This window comes from Frieseomelitta varia, unplaced genomic scaffold (assembly GCF_011392965.1).
Source record: "Frieseomelitta varia isolate USP_RPSP 00005682 unplaced genomic scaffold, Fvar_1.2 scaffold_246, whole genome shotgun sequence".
Taxonomy (NCBI): Eukaryota; Metazoa; Arthropoda; class Insecta; order Hymenoptera; family Apidae; genus Frieseomelitta; species Frieseomelitta varia.
Window position 1 is genome coordinate 390,495 of NW_025109975.1, and position 16,403 is coordinate 406,897.

The following is a 16,403-nucleotide window of genomic DNA, read 5'->3' on the forward strand; positions in this document are numbered from 1 at the left end:
AGTCAGCACCAAGCTGTCGACGTGAATCGGATGTAAACGCGATGCAAAGTGATCATCGAACGATTTCTGTTGAGACAGGAGTAAATCGTACGGTAGTTTAAACGTTTTGTTTGCGCTAGCTTTCGAATAACGACGACATCGTACATACAAGTCTCTCAAACGACACGAATCGCGAGAATTAAGCATCTCGTAACTTATCCGATTCGACAAAAATTACTCTGTTTGCAGATCATAGTGTCGTGCTCGTGCTATTTCATTAGCACATTGGATGCGAGCCGTGATTTTTTTAAGTAGCGAAGGATCAAAAAATGACGGAAGAAATAATACTCGGTTTGATTATGAAGATAGATTGCTGCAGATCTTCTCGTCGCGTGGTCGCACAATTATGCTAATCACGTATAAATCACGCCGCTTCTCCATGCATAATTCCAAGATGAATGGGAAAGAAGCTCTCGATCGAGCACTTTCAGCCAACGGAGATATTCTGCTAAAAATACAACACCTGCGAGCATACGAAAGATCACCACCTGTAGTGAAGATCTTTCTGAAGGATCGTCCACGTAGTGATCCTTGAGTGGAACAAGTGTCGAAGAGCTGTAAATGAGCAGTCACGAAGACAATAGGAGGGGTGACCGACGTCCACGCTTCTCCTCATCCACCCGATGGCGATCGTGCAAGCGAAGCTCCGGACCGAACGTTATATAATTGTGGCAGATTACTTTCAGCGTTGGTCACATGCATGCTGCCGCACTCGGCCGTGCTTACAAACGTTCTCCCGCAGTGGACATTCGGCCATCGAACGACCAAAGCGTCACAGCCACGAGGATGGAACAGCATCGAGGAGAGAATACCAGGATCACGTGGAAACGTCTCAAAGATCTTCTGTTGGATCTTCATTTAAATTCAGATCGTGTGTTTTACTGGTGAGTGGGCATTTACTTCGCGAAGTAATTATTCTTGGGGGATGATTTTTCGATTCGCGGTGGAGTAAGGCTCACACGTGATACTTTTGCGCTTCTTCTGATTTCTTGCTTCAACTTCTACATTATTTGATTCACTTCTGTAACGCATTTCATTCATTGGACTTTTTTGAAAAACTTTTTCTCTCATTTACAGCGAGAATTGACTTTGTTAATTGTCCGCAGAGAGGAAAAAATAGATCGGATGTCGGCAAATTGAACATGATCGCGTTCTTCTGTCGGAAGTACATTATCTCTATTTTCATGGTACTCCTGGCTCGCGTCAGCTGAATTTGCATTGTCACTGTACCGTGATTAGTCTCATTAAAATAACTGGTTGTCTCGAAATGAATTGACATTGAAACTCCGTTAATGGCAACCTCATACGGAGGCAAAGTTAATTGTCAAAGTAAAAAATATGACAAGGCCGTGTTTTCATTCGATTCCTGGACCATTGGGAATTTTCATTCATTGGTATATACTTAACGTTGCAAAAGAATGTCGTGTAAATTCGATTGAAATGAGGTTCACGACTGTTGCTCGAGTTGCAATTAAGGATCAATCAATTTCCACACACTATAGAGCATCTTTTCAATAAGCAATTGATCGAACTATGAAAACATAATAAATCTCGTTTAACTACATTAGCGATGGTCGAGTTTCGGGGCTTGAACCTTATACAATTTAATCCACTTAGGATGAGATCATCACGACCCTCTTAATTAACTGAATCAAGAACGTTGCTTTCGTTCCACGAAGTGGCCTATATTGGCCCATGATTCCTCTGGCGCCACCTTCTACCTTTCTTAATATACCACTTAGGAATCATTTTTCTCATTATCCAATTATATCAAGTAAGATTTCAACAAAGGAAACAAAACCTAAAGTTAATAATTTAAAAAAAAATTCTTCCTATAGAAATTCCTTTTAAGCATGCACCGTGTGCATTATCCCTAGGATAGGTGCCAGAACTAATATATAATGTTCTTATCGCACGCTGTTACTCTCTTTGTCTACAGCGCGAATATGTCTTTCCTTGTCGCACACTGTTGCTCTCTTTGTCTACCGCACAGATATGTCTGTCCTTGTCCCACGCTATCGCCCTCCTCGTTCACCGTGCGTATTAGTCCGTCCTTGTCGCTCACTATTGTTCTTGTCTATTGTGCATGTATCTCTGTCCTTGTTACAGGCTAATGCTCTCCTTGTCTACTGCACGTATACGTCTATCCTTGTCGCACGCTAATGCTCTCCTTGTCTGAGACAAGGAAACGCTAGACAAGGAAAACAATAGTGTGCGACAAGGACATCCTTCGATCTATTGGAAAAAAATTCAACTTTTTACACATACGGTTTTCTAGGACAAAACACACATAGAAAGAAAGCGGGGAGCCTAATTTTAAGGAGGCATATGAAAAAGTTCGGAAATTATTCCTTTTAATTAGGTTTTTCTCATAATTAGTGCGAACTGTCACAAAATGGACATGGTGGCGCCATCTAGCGGTGACTCAGTGGTACTAATAATTTATAAAAATACTTATTTCTGCATTTTACGGGTCAAATGAGGTATGAAAAGAAAGCTAAGTGTCTAATTAGGGTAATACAATCACAAAAATTCGCAAATTATTCCGCTAAATTAGGTTTTTCCGCAAATAAAAACTTGTTTTACAGGAGAAACACGGTGGCGCCATCTATTGATAACTCGGTGCTACTAAAAGTAAAAAATTCTGCTTTTAGTACCACCGAGTTATCAATAGGTGACGCCACCGTTGTGTCGAATGTTATTATGATAATTTATATTTATATCACAATACTACAAATAAATAATAATTCCGTAATTAATTTTAGTTATTTATATAAAAATATTATCAATATCACAAAGTATATAATTACTAATAATTTAATGAAGATTACATAATGGAAGTTAAATGACGAATAATTTCTACGAATGAAAGTTAAATAACGAATGAAGAATTTCTACTATAGCCACAATATATATGTGTCAATAAACATTTTCATGGTGATAATAAAATTAATAGCTATTTTTAAATATTCTATTGTTTATATTAAATACACATCTCGACGGAACGATTTAATGAACATAGATGTCGTTGATCTAAATTCTTCGAAGTAGAGGTCGCTACACTAAACTTTGACAGGTGACAGTTTTTCCACAAATTACGAGAAGAAATTAATTAAGAGGAATCATTTGTGATCTGTTATGGTTGCGTCTTCGATTTTTGAGACCCTGAGCTTGCGTTTTATGTTTTGTTTAAGTATAGTTTACGTATATAAAGAACGTTTCAATTTCGTTTACGTTAGTAGTGGTGCCAATAATTTCGCGCAAATTATAGTGAATGTTAGATTCAGATTTATTTGTAAAAGTAACTGATAGCATTATCTTTGAAATATGTGCTCGTGGAGTGCAAATTAGTAGCGAGAAAAATTAAAATTAATTATTCTCCTTATAGAGCGTTTAGTTCCACTGGTCTACCACAACGCGGCGCTAGTATTTCTTATCCCGTAAAACAGAGAAATTTTCATTTGCGAAAAAACCTAATTTAGCGAAATAATTTGCGAATTTTTGTGATTGTATTACCCTAATTATATCCTTAGCTTTCTTTTCATACCTCATTTGACCCGTAAAATGCAAAAATAAGTATTTTTATAAATAATTAGTACCACTGAATCACCGCTAGATGGCGCCACCATGTCCATTTTGTGACAGTTCGCTTTAATTATGAGAAAAACCTAATTAAGAGGAATAATTTCCGAACTTTTTCATATGCCTCCTTAAAATTAAGCTCCCCGCTTTCTTTCTATGTGTGTTTTGTCCTAGAAAATCGTATGTATAAAAAGTTGAATTTTTTTTCCAATAGATCGAAGGATGTCTTTGTCGCACGCTAGTGCTCTCCTTGTCTAATGACGCTAGACAAGGAGAGCACTAGCGTGCGACAAGGACAGACATATCTGAGCGGTAGACAAAGAGAGCAACAGCGTGCGACAAGGACAAACATATTCTCGCGGTAGACAAGGAGGGCGTGGAACAAGAACAGACATGTATGCGCTGTAGACAAGGAGAGTGATAGTGTACAACAATATAAATTAGTTCCACTATTTCACTGCTATGCGACGCTAGTTTTTTAATGCCTCTAGCGATTAACACATAATTTTTCTTTAGTATACCAGGTTCAAAGATACGAATATTACAAATCTTATAGTGGATGCCGCTTAGCTACGGATCAAGTGCGATCTTTAAGTTAAGCATGCAGCTTGCGAAAATCTCTAGGATGAGTGCCGTTTCTTGGCCCAAGGTAAGAGTTCCTAATGAGCCGAGCGTCTGAGGGTTAGGGGTCGCCGGCATCAACTCTGTTTATGAATCTGGTAGTGACTCTGAGACGGAATACACTCCACCTTCTATATCTTTTATAACCTTACATTATACATAAAATCATCTGCTACAGAAATTTCACCTTTTGTACCATCTACTAACGAGTTGCAAATTGTATATTTTCAGTTATATATAGCTGTATCTATGTATACAAAAATGAAAAGTCCCATGCAAGAGCAAAGGAAGCAATTCCTTCTCTCAATGACCGACTCATTAGATTTTGTTTATTCTGCATGACACTCTCAATCAATAGGTATTCTTAAATTTAAGAATGGATTGGAACCAGACCCATATTCTTTTCAGGGAACTTCTCATCTCTGCACGACACGATGCAAGTATAAGTCATCGTTTTGAATCTTGAGATTATTGAGTTATTACAATTGAATTCGGTAAAAATATATTTAATTTTATACAAAATATATCAAATTTTACAATTTGTTTTGCTTTGGGGATTACGAGAGAAATGATTGTAATTATAGAAGATGAGATTAATTTTTTTTATAGGAAAAATCATTTATGGTGATTTATTTGATTGCCATTTTATGTCTAAACGAGTTCAAATATATTTCATTGCGTTTATGGTATTAAAATCGAAATATTTTAAGTTTTATTACATATTCGTTGTCTTACATTTAATCTTTTTCATGAAGAATAAATTTCGAATTACTCTCTCAACAACTCGTGGTTTTCGTTTTGTTTCTAATGTCCATTAAATTGTTTCTATATACACAAGTATATCAAAATCAAAGTTATTTTCAAGTTATTGTCACATACAAAGTACAATATGTCGTCAATAGCAGCGCCATGGAATGCAAGAGATTAAATTTCATCTTACTATGCAAACTATGGATTCTTTGTCAAAAAATCTCTTTATTACTTAGCGCAGCACTTTAAAAATCGTCTCGTCGTAAATGTCTCGAATGGCACTAACTTTTCATAATTTTCTGTCTTGAAAAAAATGCTTCGCAGGATCGGCTTAAGTATTGGGAAGAGGCCTTGGCTGTGGTTGTTAGTGTGCTTCTGCATAAACTGTATCTGCGCACCTGGACTGTACTTCTGGAGAGAAGAGTTCGATGACATCGAGCTCTTCGTGCCTGATGACTCCGTGATACGCAATGACGCCGCCTGGGTGAAAACACACTTCCGGGACGATTTCCGATACGAAAGTATCATCGTCACGGCCCCCAACGTTTTGGAGCCGGAAGTGCTGCGCTCGGTACATAGGCGATCATGAATTATACGAGTATCTGCGAAGGTTCTTTTCCACTTTAACGCATGGTTCTTGTCAAAATTTGCCAAGACTCACGAGATTTACCTAACACTTGGAATCTGTGAGCTGAACCACTAATGGATTAAGTCAGTCGTTGAGCCGCGTTTTTTCACTTTCAGATTAACAAGATAGAGCACGCAGTGAAATCTATCGTGGTGAATAATAACACATGGGAAGATGTGTGTGCAGGGTAAGATAAAAGTTAAAATTAATCTTCAATGATTTACTTCTTGTTCTTAACTTGAATGATCATATTGAATTACAGATACTTCACGTGGTTCAACATGGACAATAAGACGGACATATTTGAGGACCTTGAGGTCACTGCAGACATCTTGATTGAATTGAACAATACGGTGCTAAAAAATGGATGTATATATCAATCTATTATACAACTTTGGGAAACCAGTTTAATGAAAGATGTTCGTAATTTGACGAAAAGAGAGGTGCTTGATGATGTGACCAAAGCAATCAGACATAAGTAAGTTATTAAATAAGTAAAAAATTCTTCAGCATATATCGCTTCATTTGTTCCAGAATCAACGGTACTATTTTATTAGATGTTGCACCTTTGCTTTCGGGGATTTTCTATGACAAAAAAGGTCGAGTAAAAGGTGCCAACGCAACTATTCTTAATTGGATGTTGAAGAAATCGAATCTAAATTCAGCTAACTGGGAATTAGAGTTCATAAACCGTGTTCTTCATTCGAACATTACGTTTCCTCCAGGAATGGAGATATATGCAATAGCTTCACGAAGTTACATAGACTCTCTGCATCAAATACTGAATAGTAATCTAACAGTATTATGCTGTGGAATCTCTTTGATAGCAATTTATGTAATGGTGATGATCGGTAAATGCAACGCGTTGGAACAACGAATTTATTTGTCGATAATGGGGGTGTTTGTAGTTGGTCAAGCGATTTTGTCCTCTTACGGAGTATGTTATTATTTGGGTTACTCCTACGGGCCTATACATTCCATTCTTCCATTTCTGTTACTTGGTATAGGCGTCGATAATATGTTCGTGATCATGCAAAGTTTGGAAAGTCTTTCAGAAACTGACGAATCTACAGATATACCAACGCGTATTGCTAAAGCTGTCCAACAGGCTGGTACGGTGCTACGTTTTGTCATATTATTTTTAGTATACATAGTTTCTTCTTATCTTTTATTTTTCATTTTTTTAAGGTATGTCGATCACAGTGACATCCTTTACAAACATAATTGCATTTGCCTTTGGTATTACAACTGTGATGCCGACTCTCAGATCTTTCTACGCATTCGCTACGTTAGGAATCCTATTTTTATACATATATGAAATTATATTCTTCGTGAGCTGTCTTGTATACGATGAAAAGAGGCTCGAGACTCGTAAAGACGGTTGCTTTTGTCGGCCTAAACTAAATTGGAAACCCAACGATTGCAGTCAAAGGAACACTCAACAAATTATTTTTGAAAATTATATTGGTTTGGGAATCACTAAAATTACGACGAAAGTAATTATCCTGCTAATCACTGCTGGCTTGTTGTGCGTTAATACATGGGCAGTGTTTCAATTGGAGCAAAATTTTGATCCACTTTGGTATTTAAATCAAGACTCCTACCCCATTCAGTTCAACAATAAATTGAAACAGTATTTTCCGAAATATGGAAAACGAGCAGCGATTTACATGACCGGCGTGGATTACTACGGAGACCGTACATCTCTTTTTCAATTGGTAGAAGTTCTAAGACATAATCAGTTCATTAACAATAGCACCCTTGATCCATGGTTTATTGCCTATGAGGAATGGCTTAATGTTACTAACAAAGGTGAGACTTGATCTCAAAATAATGCGATTGAAACTAAATTAATTGCAAAATTTTTTAGGTGATATTGAAAGCAGAGAAGAATATTATAATATTTTAACTGAATATTTACTTTTAACGAAAGAAGGTCAAGCATATATTAAGGATATCAACTTCGATAAATTACCGGCTGGAGAATATAATATAACGGTATTAATAAATATTTAATATAATTATATTATATTATAGTCATTCGTGTTGCATAGAATTCATTTTTATTTTACTCAGACGTCACAAATTCCTATACAACACATTATGATCAATACAACATCAGAACAAATACAAGCAATGCAACTCGTCAGGGAATCGGTTCAAGCAACGAATTTCTCTCATGGACCTGATTACATAGCAATATTTTCGCCTGATTACGTTTCATGGACGGCGAACAAAGTGAGGATTCTAATTTTTTGTTCAATAGTTGTTATATAATTTAATTGTTACTTTTTCATAGGTCATAGGAGAAGAATTGACCAGGAATTTGGGTCTAGAAATAGTAACCATCGGAATAGTAATATTGATATTCCTTAGAAACTTACGAGCATCATTTTGGGTCATTTGTTGCGTATTCTTTACACTTATTGATTTATTAGGTACTATGTACTTTCTGAACTTAACCATTGAAATGTCTTCGAGTATCATGATTCTATTATGTGCGGGACTGGCGGTCGATTATGCCGCGCATATGGGATTAGAATTTGTACGCGCAAAGGGCAGTAGAGCAGGTAACTAAAAATATAAGTTTTTTAGCATATGAAGTTTAAAAAAAGGGATCATTAAGCAGATACGTTTAAATGGTTTTTAGAACGTGCGATAGCTACACTTTCTATTATTGGTCCAGCTGTATTTAATGGAGGTTTAAGTACGTTCTTAGCATTCGTTTTGCTAGGTTCTAGCGAAGCTTATTTATTCAATACCTTCTTTAAGGTATTATTTAAAAATTTTGCTTACTTTCATCCCTAAAATTTTGTTAATAAGTTTTATAAAAATTTCATCATTTTAGTTATTCACGTGTGTAGTGATATTCGGTCTGTTTCATGGACTGTTATTCTTACCAGTAATCTTAAGCATAGTGGGTCCTAAGGAGAGAGTAAGCAAAGAAAAAAAAGAAACTGTAGTAAGAGAACACAATGGATATTGTAATGTTCCTCTATCTCAAAGTGAGAAAGGTAATATTTTATAAATAAAATTAGAGACCATTTACAAAATATTTTTTTTTTTTTTAATATTTTAGTGATTTCTACTGTTTCAGAAGCAGGGATTGGTACTGCTAAATAAAATTTGACAATGTTTTAAAGACTGCTTAGATAAGTATTTGGTTACAAGATTTTAGAATATAAATTACAATTACAAACAATGCACATGTACTGTAAACAAGTTTGTACATTCTTTGTTAATTCTTACTTTTATAAAAAAAAAAAAGAAAAATGTACCATTCAAAATAATAAATTTTAGTTATCTTCTCCGTTTACGTGTCACTTCTGTCCATTCATCCACAACTTTCATATCGTCAGATGTTTCTTTCTCACTTTCAGAACTATCAGTTTCCATAGCACAAACAGTTTGGATTTCTTTTGCAGGTTTATTCATATCCAGCCATTTTTGTAGCGGCGACAATTTTGCAAACTCTGTCACTGCCAAGCTTTCATGACTTTCAATACAATACCGATAAAATCTCAATAATTCCTCTGCAACTTGCTCTGAACTATTATCTTCAAGTTCTGTATTGAATTGCTCATCTATGTACTTTTCTAATTCATTGGCAATTTCGCTAACATTCAGACCTTCTAAAAATAAAAATATACAAATAATCAATTAGAAAATAATTGAAATAAAAATACAATAAAAAGAAAGGAAAGAGACGAACCGTTCATGTACATAACCTCTGTCATGTACGAGCAAAAATCTATTACCATTTTTTTTGTACCCATATTATGTTCCACTACCATCTAATAAAAAAATATTGCCAAACAAATAAGATATAATTACATTATTTGTATATAAATATTTTATTGCAAATTTGAGAAAATTAGTACTTACTCTTAATGCAGTCCAATTACTGAAAATACGTTGTACAACCGAAAGAAAAAATTCTTTTGTGTTTGACATTTTATTTATATTATACTTTATTTTATAAGAAATAAGAAATTCTAACACTTACTAATAGTATTAATAATAATAATTAATTACAATTATTTATTGTACCAATGATTGTACACTCCGCACGTTGCATTGGCAAATCAGTCATGTGTTTCCAATTTTCAAGTAAAGCTAGGTTGTTAAGATCAGATTAGGTTTTACATTATAAAGTTGCTCGTAGTTTATATATACTGAAATTTTTAAATAGAAATGTATTTCTAAGCATTTTACATTGTTTTTATCAGTATTATAAGGTAAATATTCATATTTTAGTATGTAAGTGTAAAAAATAACATGCAAATAGTTACTTATTTACTTATATATAATATTTCCTTTAAACAATTTGTCATAAAGATATGTCAGACGCTTTCGAAGAAATACAGGCAATTAAAATAAAAAGAAATAGTCTACGGGAAAAATTGCAGAAAAGGAAACGCGAGAGACATGAGTTATTTACTCTTACTTCTACAACATCAGTATCATCCACCTTAACAAATGAATCACTTCTTTCCAGTGGTAATTAATTAATTAATTTTATTTATTTCTTTTCATATATTTTGAACTAAATTTTAAATATGATTTTAAAGTTGTATCTAACTACTGGAAGTATGATATAATTCTTTGTCAGATTCAGTGGGACATTCGCACCGATCTGACCATAGTGAATATGAAAGAGATGTGTTATGTATTTTACACGAATCACTACCTAATTTACCAATCACATCTGCAGAATTAATAGATCAACTTCGTAAAAATCTCAGTGCAGATATATCTTCTTCAGATATTCATAAAATTTTAGAAAAACTTGCAGCTCAAGATATTGTTAAGTTAGTAAGTTTCTGCATTATCCCGTATCAAATCTTCATATACAAATAAGTAATTGTTGGCTTTTTCAGAATCAAAGAAGTAACAGAAAATGGTGTGTTTGGATATACAGTGTTATCAGTGGCAGAGTCACAATCATCATATCAGTCTCAATCAGATGATACAGAAAATGCAGAGAGTGCAGAAACATCTGCATCTGAATTGAATGACTATGTACCTGCGGAAAAGCAACAGAAATTAGATAAGAAAAATACAGAGGATATAATGTCACTTATATCAATGCCTACTATTAGAGAAAAAGAAAATAAGAAGGTTGGAGAACAAATTTTAGATTTGTTGTCAAAGCAAACATCTAAGGAGAAATCACTAGCTGAAAGATTTCGGTCTCAAGGAGGAGCGCAAGTTATGGAGTTCTGTCCTCATGGCACAAGGGTAGATTGTGTCAAGTTAAATGGTGGACCAGGGTTTGCAGAAAAGTGTAAAAAACTTCATTTCAAAAAAATTATTCAAAGTCACACAGATGAATCCTTAGGTGACTGTAGTTTTCTTAATACTTGTTTTCATATGGATACATGCAAGTATGTATTCTGAATTTTTAATTATAATATAAAATCATTCTAATTTTTATTTTATTAAAATATTTTATTATGTAGATATGTTCATTATGAAGTGGATGGACCAACAACTCAACCAAAAGAATCAAATGAAACAGATAATGCAAATAATAGTACAGTGAATAAAGGTTTAACAATAGATAGTAAAAATGGTAGTAGTACTGCTTGCCCAACTCCTAGTGCTTCATTAGGTAGTGAATTGACTCTTTATCCACCACAATGGATACAATGTGATTTACGTTATCTTGATATGACTGTATTGGGTAAATTTGCTGTTATAATGGCTGATCCTCCATGGGACATTCATATGGAATTACCATATGGTACCATGTCAGATGACGAAATGAGACAATTAGGTATACCTGCTCTTCAAGATGAAGGTCTCCTATTTTTATGGGTAACAGGAAGAGCAATGGAACTTGGGAGAGAGTGTTTACAGCTGTGGGGATACGAAAGAGTAGATGAAATCATATGGGTAAAGACTAATCAATTGCAAAGGATAATAAGAACTGGCAGAACAGGTCATTGGCTAAATCATGGTAAAGAACATTGTTTGGTCGGCATGAAAGGAAATCCAAGAATTAATCGAGGTTTGGATAGTGATGTTATCGTGGCCGAAGTTCGTGCAACCAGTCACAAACCTGACGAAATCTATGGAATTATTGAACGTATGAGCCCAGGAACTAGAAAGATAGAATTATTTGGTCGACCACACAATGTTCAACCTAATTGGATCACATTAGGTAATCAAGTAGATGGAGTTCACTTAATTGATCCCCAACTTATTAAAGCCTTTAAAAAACGTTATCCAGATGGAAATTCAATGAAACCTAGTAAACCATAAGCATTTTAGACAATGTAATATAAGTGAATAATTATTTTATTACAAATGTTATAAGAACAAAATTGTGTTTAATAAAACTTGAATATAAATTCTTGACTTTTATTTTTTTATTCTGTTTTAAGAGATTCGTAAAAAAATATTTTTACTTTTTAATTATATATACGTGTGTATAATTGTATAAATTATTGTTTGCAATTACATTAACCGATTCCTTTTCTTTGACTTAAAATTAATATCAAAAATGTTTGTACATATTTGTTACAAAAATTTAGTTCATGCCTTACTGTGTATTTACATCTATATATATATATATAATTTTCATGTTAGCACCTCTATTATATTTAAATATATGAATATACGTAGTTTATATATTTTATACTAATACTATTTGTTTTAAAATATGTAAATAATACATAGGTAAGTACATATGTCAATATAAATAATATTCAAAACTGGAATGTAATCAGCTTAATGAAATGTTAGTTTACGATACAAAAATATTTCTACTACAATTGAATTAAGCATTTTTTAACAGATCTAAATCATTTCTATTTATATATAATAATAATGTAGTGAATAGTAATTTAAAGTTATTGATGTTAAATAAGACTAATACTGTTACGCTTTTGTTTTAAAAAACTCTTTTTTAATGTTAATGAAAAATTATTTTCACTTATTTTATTCATAGACCTAGTAGATCGATTTGTTTTTGTTGGTGTTAAAATTTTTTCATTTTCCTTTTCATTGTCAATTACATTTTGTATTGAATTAATACTGCATTTATAAACTTTACTGAATGAATCAATCCAATGTCTTTTTCCATGTCCATCTTCTGTTATTAAAATGTGATCTCCAATTTTAAATCCATAGCATATATCAGATTTTTCATCTGTACTTATAGATATTTGTTCTTTGGGTACAACAGGACAAAATAAATTGTACCTTTTAATTGCAGATCTTGTACCACGAGTTATTGCAAAACCAGTGTTAAAGAGAAAGCACTGAAATTTCTAAAAATCATTATTTCTTCGCATGTGTATATAAATTTATATTAAATAAATGATTAAATCAATTACAAAATAATCTTACCATTCCCCTTGTATCTTTAAGCTGTCCTTGTGTGATTAATTCTGTTGCATTTTCAATGCATTTAGTAGGGTCATAATCTAATTTTACATTAATTTTTGACTGAGCCAATTGACATTCTGCATCACCCATGGTTTTATCTATATTTTTAAGTAAATTAGATATCAAATCATATGCTTCTTTCAAAAATGTTTGATCTATATGTGTCACTATAGTATGCCTTAATATTTCCTTAATCAATAAAGGATATTTAACAATTCTTGATCTTGCTACGTCTATATAAGTCCATAAATCCACTGAATGAGGAAATTCTAAACGTTTTTTTAAAAAAGATTGAAAACGTTTATTTGTTGATCTCTTTTCATCCAACAAATGTTTTGCCCATATTTGCGTTCGGCACCTTTCCAAGTATGGTTTTGTTAATATTGGAATCTATAAAAATTACAATAAAATAAATACATTAATTTATAAATTATATTAAACATTTAATACATTAATTATAATAACTAACCCAATTCAATATTGTAGATCCAACAGTTTCTGTAAATCCATATTTATCTCTTAGATCAATTAATTGATTTTTTAATCTGCTATGTATTTCAATAAGTTGTGTTATATCTCCAAAGACTGTAACTAATTCATCAGAATTAAATATACCACTAGATAGCAGTGGCTCATAGTAAAAATCTTTAAGAACACATAAATCACTAATGAATACATTTTCTCCACAATATAACTCATAAATTGCTTCTTGTCTTTTTATTTCCTTCCTACTTAAAACATAATTAGGCTTGTCCTTGGTATTTATGTTTGCTACATCAAGTATCCAACTCTTAATTGTAAAATTATTAGAGTTTTCAATATTATCCTTGTGCCTTAAAAAAAATGTTGGATTAAATAAATATCCTTGAATTATATAAAAAGTTAATAATTTTTGTAATTTAAAATTGTTTTTTATACTTTTTCTTTAATGTTCCTGTGTCTGCCTCATTATTCACAAATGACAAATCTGGTGTACTTGGTTGAATTGTGAAAGATCTATGTAAACTGTTTCTTTGTTTACTACCTAGAGTAGACGAGGAAAAAATGCTGCTGGCCACTTCTGTAATTCTTCTTCTCTTCTTCTTTTTGCTTATATCTGAGTCGATAGATATGTCCATTGAACTGATACTGATGGCATCACTTTTTGGACGTTTTCTTGTTCGCTAATTTGTGATCAAAATATCACTTTTATTATCACAAACGGAAACAATTTGTGGAAGACGTAACCAAATAGAAAAGTATTAAATATCACCGGTAATTCGACAACCAAAATAAATATAGAAAATTTAACATGTAATTCACAAAATTAAGAAAATAAAAAAAAAGTTATAATGTCATTAAACGTCGATTAAACTAACACAGGTTAATCACGCAATATGTTTAAAATATTGTTGACAGTATATAAAAACTTACCAGCCAAAATTTTTTTCGAGGTTCTTGGAATGCATCTTTATTTGTATTATTACTATCATCGTACATTTTTTAAAAATTTTTCGAAATTCACATCGATTTGAAATACACACAGTTATTATGAGATAACCGTTGAACTACTCGAGCCTTCTCAAGTAAAACGATCCATCAGTGCAAACTTGGCAAACGCTACAACTTTAAAATGTTTTCTATTTATTTAAAAATAATAATTTCTTTCATAGTATTTTTTATTCTTACGGTATTATTTGTAAGGTAGGAAAATTTTCACATTGTTTTAATTAATAGAGATGTTGTTTAGTTATTAATTTCCCCTATCTTTTATTTGAAAGTACATGTAACATATATGTATGTGTAATCCATGTTTGTGCAATATAAAATAAACGAATATTTTCTAAATTTAATTTGTGTTAAAATACTTTTTTGATTTGTACTATTATTGAGTGGAAAAACCGAATATGCAAAAATAAGTTTCATCTATAGATTTATAATAGTTTTTGTTTAATTATGCACATTCAGAAAGGAAAAAAATGACTGAAACCATTTCCAAACGTATAACTGTTTTGAATTTGTGCCGCCATATTTAAGTTGACATATTATCTAACATTTTGTAAATAATCTCACTTAATATTTGTTTATTTCTATATTAGATTTGAGGTAGACATAGAATATTTCATTATTCAATAAAACTTATTTCTTTTAGAGTATTTATATTTGTTTTATCTTGTTTTAAACACGTGTTGAACTGAGAGGTTAGTGCAGATAATATACACTAGTACAGATAGTGCAGACTTAATATGTCTCTACAAATTTCTGGTATATTTATATCCACTTTGTAATTATAATCTTTTTCGTATTAATTTTCTTTTAGGAAAAAGGAACCACAAAAAGAATACCATTCTAAAAAACAAATTATGGATGAAAAGAATATAGAAACTGCTCAGTGTATGATCCCATACACAGAACGTAGTGCATCTGGTCGCAATTGGGAAATATTTAAAAGTTTAACATTTAATTCATTACCACTGAATTCAGAGATTACTAGCAAGGAGAATATTAAAAAGAAAATATCTCCGCATCAAAAATCAAAGAAGAAACATCATTCATCTGTATCGAATATGGATTATATAACACGTAACGAAGAAATAGTTTATGATGAAAATAAAAAGAAGCTAACAAAACAGATAGCGATAGATTGTGAAATGGTTGGCATAAGGGATGGCATTGCAAGCATGTTAGCTAGAATATCCATTGTGAACCGGCATGGTTTTTGTGTTTATGATAAATATGTGAAACCTAGAGAACCTGTTCAAGATTACAGAACTAAAGTTAGTGGTATTAGGCCTGATAATCTTCAAAATGGAGAAGAGTTTGAAATTGTTCAAAAAGAAGTAGCAGAAATTTTAAGAGGTCGCATTTTAGTTGGTCATGCATTGAAACATGATCTTGATGTACTGTATCTTTCTCATCCAAGAAAATATCTGCGAGATACTTCTAGATTTAAAATTTTCAGGCAAATATCCAAAGGAAATACTCCTAGTTTAAAAAAACTTGCACTTGAATTATTGGGTAAAGAAATACAAACAGGAGAACATAATTCAATTGAAGATGCAAGAGCTGCAATGCAATTATATGTGCTGTACAAAAATAAATGGGAATCTGAATTTTATTCTAAACGATAATATATCATTGTGAAGAATCTCCTTTATTGAAGAATTTTGCAAACCATATGTACATAGTATACACTTTATTAACACTCATAAACATTTATTTAAAAATTTATCTTTCAAATACAAAATTATAAGAAACACACGGAAATTGTTTATATATGTATATATTAATTGTATAAAATAATTATATATCTGACATTTGAATTTTTCTTACGATTATGATTTAGTCAATCAATTTTCAAATTTGAGTTCATAAGCTTTGAATCTATTTATATATATATATATATGTT

At 32.2% G+C, this 16,403-nt stretch overlaps 5 protein-coding genes across 11 annotated transcripts; 3 read left to right on the forward strand and 2 right to left on the reverse strand.

The window, feature by feature from the left end:
• The first annotated feature begins 19 nt into the window (after nt 1-19).
• LOC122528144 (NPC intracellular cholesterol transporter 1-like) lies at nt 20-8,910 on the forward strand. 5 transcript variants are annotated; one of them, XM_043652946.1, is made up of 12 exons: nt 20-923; nt 5,317-5,563; nt 5,737-5,807; nt 5,883-6,098; nt 6,155-6,732; nt 6,809-7,432; nt 7,491-7,618; nt 7,697-7,858; nt 7,920-8,190; nt 8,271-8,392; nt 8,469-8,634; nt 8,700-8,910. In XM_043652946.1, exons 1-12 carry the CDS (start codon nt 736-738, stop codon nt 8,741-8,743), a joined length of 2,817 nt encoding a protein of 938 aa, XP_043508881.1. In that variant the 5' UTR covers nt 20-735; the 3' UTR covers nt 8,744-8,910. The 5 variants fall into 5 exon arrangements, with proteins under 5 accessions (XP_043508881.1, XP_043508882.1, XP_043508883.1 ...); XM_043652947.1 differs by having other exon boundaries at nt 8,718-8,910; XM_043652948.1 differs by lacking the exons at nt 20-923; nt 5,317-5,563 and adding an exon at nt 3,928-4,270.
• On the reverse strand, nt 8,663-9,715 carry LOC122528165. The gene is made up of 3 exons (XM_043653020.1): nt 9,506-9,715; nt 9,333-9,414; nt 8,663-9,252 (listed from the first exon to the last, which is right to left on the reverse strand). Exons 1-3 carry the CDS (start codon nt 9,572-9,574, stop codon nt 8,921-8,923), a joined length of 483 nt encoding a protein of 160 aa, XP_043508955.1. The 5' UTR covers nt 9,575-9,715; the 3' UTR covers nt 8,663-8,920.
• A 13-nt stretch (nt 9,716-9,728) lies between these two features.
• Nucleotides 9,729-11,976, forward strand: LOC122528150 (N6-adenosine-methyltransferase subunit METTL3). Its single transcript, XM_043652983.1, has 5 exons — nt 9,729-9,858; nt 9,959-10,120; nt 10,233-10,431; nt 10,501-11,007; nt 11,083-11,976. Exons 2-5 carry the CDS (start codon nt 9,961-9,963, stop codon nt 11,885-11,887), a joined length of 1,671 nt encoding a protein of 556 aa, XP_043508918.1. The 5' UTR covers nt 9,729-9,858; nt 9,959-9,960; the 3' UTR covers nt 11,888-11,976.
• A 371-nt stretch (nt 11,977-12,347) lies between these two features.
• Nucleotides 12,348-14,568, reverse strand: LOC122528154 (neuroepithelial cell-transforming gene 1 protein-like). The gene is made up of 5 exons (XM_043652991.1): nt 14,429-14,568; nt 13,934-14,178; nt 13,485-13,848; nt 12,977-13,405; nt 12,348-12,897 (listed from the first exon to the last, which is right to left on the reverse strand). Exons 1-5 carry the CDS (start codon nt 14,492-14,494, stop codon nt 12,487-12,489), a joined length of 1,515 nt encoding a protein of 504 aa, XP_043508926.1. The 5' UTR covers nt 14,495-14,568; the 3' UTR covers nt 12,348-12,486.
• A 17-nt stretch (nt 14,569-14,585) lies between these two features.
• On the forward strand, nt 14,586-16,255 carry LOC122528163 (RNA exonuclease 4). Of its 3 annotated transcripts, XM_043653017.1 has the most exons (3): nt 14,846-15,053; nt 15,147-15,195; nt 15,315-16,255. In XM_043653017.1, the coding sequence occupies exon 3, from the start codon at nt 15,358-15,360 to the stop codon at nt 16,123-16,125; it is 768 nt and encodes a 255-aa protein (XP_043508952.1). In that variant the 5' UTR covers nt 14,846-15,053; nt 15,147-15,195; nt 15,315-15,357; the 3' UTR covers nt 16,126-16,255. The 3 variants fall into 3 exon arrangements, with proteins under 3 accessions (XP_043508951.1, XP_043508952.1, XP_043508953.1); XM_043653016.1 differs by lacking the exons at nt 14,846-15,053; nt 15,147-15,195 and adding an exon at nt 14,586-14,698; XM_043653018.1 differs by lacking the exons at nt 14,846-15,053; nt 15,147-15,195 and adding an exon at nt 15,240-15,259.
• The last annotated feature ends 148 nt before the right edge of the window (nt 16,256-16,403 follow it).

Excerpts from the sequence above, each read along its gene's own strand:
- LOC122528144 (XM_043652946.1), top strand. The coding sequence starts at position 736 with ATGCATGCTGCCGCACTCGGCCGTGCTTACAAACGTTCTCCCGCAGTG. Across the intron at positions 5,564-5,736 it reads AGCCGGAAGTGCTGCGCTCG|ATTAACAAGATAGAGCACGC; the intron begins GTACATAGGCGA and ends TTTCACTTTCAG. Across the intron at positions 7,619-7,696 it reads CTGGAGAATATAATATAACG|ACGTCACAAATTCCTATACA; the intron begins GTATTAATAAAT and ends TATTTTACTCAG.
- LOC122528165 (XM_043653020.1), bottom strand. The coding sequence starts at position 9,574 with ATGTCAAACACAAAAGAATTTTTTCTTTCGGTTGTACAACGTATTTTC. Across the intron at positions 9,415-9,505 it reads GTAATTGGACTGCATTAAGA|ATGGTAGTGGAACATAATAT; the intron begins GTAAGTACTAAT and ends TTTTTTTATTAG. Across the intron at positions 9,253-9,332 it reads AGAGGTTATGTACATGAACG|AAGGTCTGAATGTTAGCGAA; the intron begins GTTCGTCTCTTT and ends TTTTATTTTTAG.
- LOC122528150 (XM_043652983.1), top strand. The coding sequence starts at position 9,961 with ATGTCAGACGCTTTCGAAGAAATACAGGCAATTAAAATAAAAAGAAAT. Across the intron at positions 10,432-10,500 it reads GCAGCTCAAGATATTGTTAA|AATCAAAGAAGTAACAGAAA; the intron begins GTTAGTAAGTTT and ends TGGCTTTTTCAG. Across the intron at positions 11,008-11,082 it reads TTTCATATGGATACATGCAA|ATATGTTCATTATGAAGTGG; the intron begins GTATGTATTCTG and ends TTTATTATGTAG.
- LOC122528154 (XM_043652991.1), bottom strand. The coding sequence starts at position 14,494 with ATGTACGATGATAGTAATAATACAAATAAAGATGCATTCCAAGAACCT. Across the intron at positions 14,179-14,428 it reads CTCGAAAAAAATTTTGGCTG|CGAACAAGAAAACGTCCAAA; the intron begins GTAAGTTTTTAT and ends ATCACAAATTAG. Across the intron at positions 12,898-12,976 it reads TTAAAGATACAAGGGGAATG|AAATTTCAGTGCTTTCTCTT; the intron begins GTAAGATTATTT and ends AATGATTTTTAG.
- LOC122528163 (XM_043653016.1), top strand. The coding sequence starts at position 14,628 with ATGTTTTCTATTTATTTAAAAATAATAATTTCTTTCATAGTATTTTTT. Across the intron at positions 14,699-15,314 it reads CTTACGGTATTATTTGTAAG|GAAAAAGGAACCACAAAAAG; the intron begins GTAGGAAAATTT and ends ATTTTCTTTTAG.